Consider the following 2,675-nt stretch of genomic DNA (forward strand, 5'->3'; position numbering starts at 1 on the left):
ATTCAACTGCTAATAATACTATGTAAATGTCATATTCACAAATGAAAATGGTCTAATTCAAAACCTACATTTTTTCACTTTATAAATTAATTGAAACAATATGGCACTACTTTAACTAAAATGAAAAACAAAAATGCAATTAAAACTTGTTGTATTGAATATGATTTGTTTGTTTAGGATTCCTGGCAATGTAAATAGTTTGTATGTATGCAAGTTTGCATGTGACTATTCCTCTTATGTTTGATGATATTTGTGTATATACATATTTTTTTTTTTAAATAAAACAATCTGACTGACAAAAGCTGGAACCCTTCTAGCCATGGTCCCCACCATATCGTTGAGTCCAAAAACCCATGACCCGGAAGTACTTAGATCATTTTGCTTGTTTGGTGGGTCTAGATAGCCCGCCTATTTTTTTTTTTTTACAATTATCTTAATAAAATCCCTTAACCACAGTGCTAGCCTTATGCCTAACCTAAATTAAGACCGATAAGTAAGTTTTGTTGTAATACATTTTTATGATATTGCCAATTGTTACTTCGTGGCTATAGTAACTAGCTAGTGGAAAATGCTTTACATCGATACGGTACCCTATCACATATTCTATGCGGTAACGTTAGTTGACTTCAGTGGTTTCCTTGCAGAATCCTGATATTTGTGAGTGATCATGGCTGCTACTACTTCAGCCGCGGTTACAGAATCTCCTGGGCTAGAGACTCAACGCAAAGAAATCGAGTCTATGCTTCAGGAACATGAACTCTGTGCAGGGGATACTTGGTGAGACTCTTGCCGCCCTCTGCTCTGAACTGACACCCACACTGAGTGATGTAGCTACTATAGCTAGCTACCACGACAACAACAAATGACAGCGATGAGTCCTTGACTGTATTTGCCGTTGCTTAATTACATATATCATAATCAGCATAAATACCATTATCTTTAGATAAGGACCATTTTATTGGCAAATTCAATGAATAAACATTGGTTGGAGTGTTGTCATTCCTCTTGCCTAGGATCTCAGCGCTGGTGTTTGGCGAATGACTTTTGATCACTGCGTTAGCGTTTTAGGGATAGTATTCTGGAAAAGCTTACATTTTGATATTAATATAACCATTAACATCACGTTTCAGTTGGGGAACATCTTGTCAAATGATATGACGATTAACATCACGTCCCAGTTGGGGAACATCTTGTCAAAGTTTTGGCTTTAACAAGCAAGATAACATTAACTAGCGTTAGCTACACTGACAGCATGCTAGCCCGCCAGAGTTCTAGCTACATGACAGGAATCTTTTCGGTTTAGCTTGACATTTTTGGTATTCAGTTTTTTTCCCTAAGTGTGTATTTATTGTGTGTTCTAATATTTTTGACAAAGTGAGCGCCATTTAAGTTAGCTAGCTAACTGCATAGCTAATGTTAGCTCGCTAAACCAAATTAGCTAGCTAGCTGGCTGCTACTTTCGTTTTTACCAGTAAAGTTTCGTTTTGTTAGTGCCAGATTAGGAAATTATATCGTATCTACCTTTGTGGTTATAAAGTTCAGGATATCAGTTGAAGTGGGAATGAATTAAATTCCATTTATGTACAGTTTTGTCCTAACAAACTCAATTAAAAAGGAAACTAGAAATTTGGCTGTAATTTGCCAAAGCCTAGCTGCCCAAATAAAAGATCCATTGTTGCAATTGTGGTTATGCCATTATAGTATTGTATCAGTAAATACACCAAATACCCCAATCGTAGAAAACGTTACTGATCAAATACTAGCCTAGGGAAATGTGATGTTGAGTTGTTGGTTAATGTAGGCACGCAAAATATAAGCCATATAAAGCCTCCCCAATGGAGTTGTTCTTAACCAACACATGCAGGTACCTGGTGGAAAGGCGATGGTATGAGCAGTGGAAGGAGTATGTGGTGACAGGAGACCAGAACTCCTCATCTTTCCCTGGACAGATCGACAACACAGAGCTGTTTGAGGGTAAGTGTCACATCACAAAGATATCCTGTAACAACAGAAGAACCATTATTCAATGTTTAGTTAATTTACTTCTACCCCACATATGCTGTTGTGTCAACATGAAAAGTGAGCTGTCTAATGATGATAATGATACCCACAGAACTGGATTCCTACCATCTGAAGGAGCGTCTGGTGGAGAATGAGGACTTTGTGTTGATCCCTGCCGAAGCATGGCGCAATCTGCTGGCCTGGTATGGCATGGTAGATGATCAGCCTGCCCTGGAGCGGAAGGTAAAACAGCGTGGTCACAGAGACGCAGATAACTTGCATACCCTATGGTCATATCACATAGACTGATTGCCTGACAACTAGGGTTGGGAATTGCCATGAACCTTAAGATACGATATTATCACAATACTTAGGTGCAGATACGATATGTATTCATTCTCACAGTTCTACAGTACCAGTCAAAAGTTTGGACACACCTACTGAATCAAGTGTTTTTCTTTATTTCTACTACATTGTAAAATAATAGTGAAGACAAACTGCGAAATAGCACATATGGAATCATGTAGTAACCAAAAAAAAGTGTTCAACAAATCAAAATATATTTGATATTCTTCAAAGTTGCACACTCTTGGCATTCTCTCAACCAGCTTAGTGAGGTAGTCACCTGGAATGCGTTTCAATTAACATGTAATAAGAGACTTGCTTTGGCCAAG

At 37.9% G+C, this 2,675-nt stretch overlaps 1 protein-coding gene across 6 annotated transcripts in view; it reads left to right on the plus strand.

Moving 5' to 3' along the window:
• Positions 1-355: 355 nt before the first annotated feature.
• The window catches only part of LOC110531942 (ubiquitin carboxyl-terminal hydrolase 11), a 34,264-nt gene continuing 31,944 nt past the window's right edge, over positions 356-2,675 (plus strand). For 2 of the 6 annotated variants that reach the window (XM_090184208.1, XM_090184212.1), the window contains exons 1-4: positions 361-493; positions 645-777; positions 1,865-1,974; positions 2,114-2,244. In XM_090184208.1, coding sequence (XP_090040334.1) covers positions 668-777; positions 1,865-1,974; positions 2,114-2,244 — 351 coding nt within the window. In that variant the 5' untranslated portion in view covers positions 361-493; positions 645-667. Of the gene's footprint in view, positions 494-532; positions 778-1,864; positions 1,975-2,113; positions 2,245-2,675 lie in introns of those variants that run through there. The other 4 variants (XM_036987824.2, XM_036987825.2, XM_090184210.1 and 1 more) reach the window with 4 other exon arrangements.

Source organism: Oncorhynchus mykiss, chromosome 9 (assembly GCF_057628025.1).
Source record: "Oncorhynchus mykiss isolate SJ-2025 chromosome 9, ASM5762802v1, whole genome shotgun sequence".
In the NCBI taxonomy this organism is placed as follows: Eukaryota; Metazoa; Chordata; class Actinopteri; order Salmoniformes; family Salmonidae; genus Oncorhynchus; species Oncorhynchus mykiss.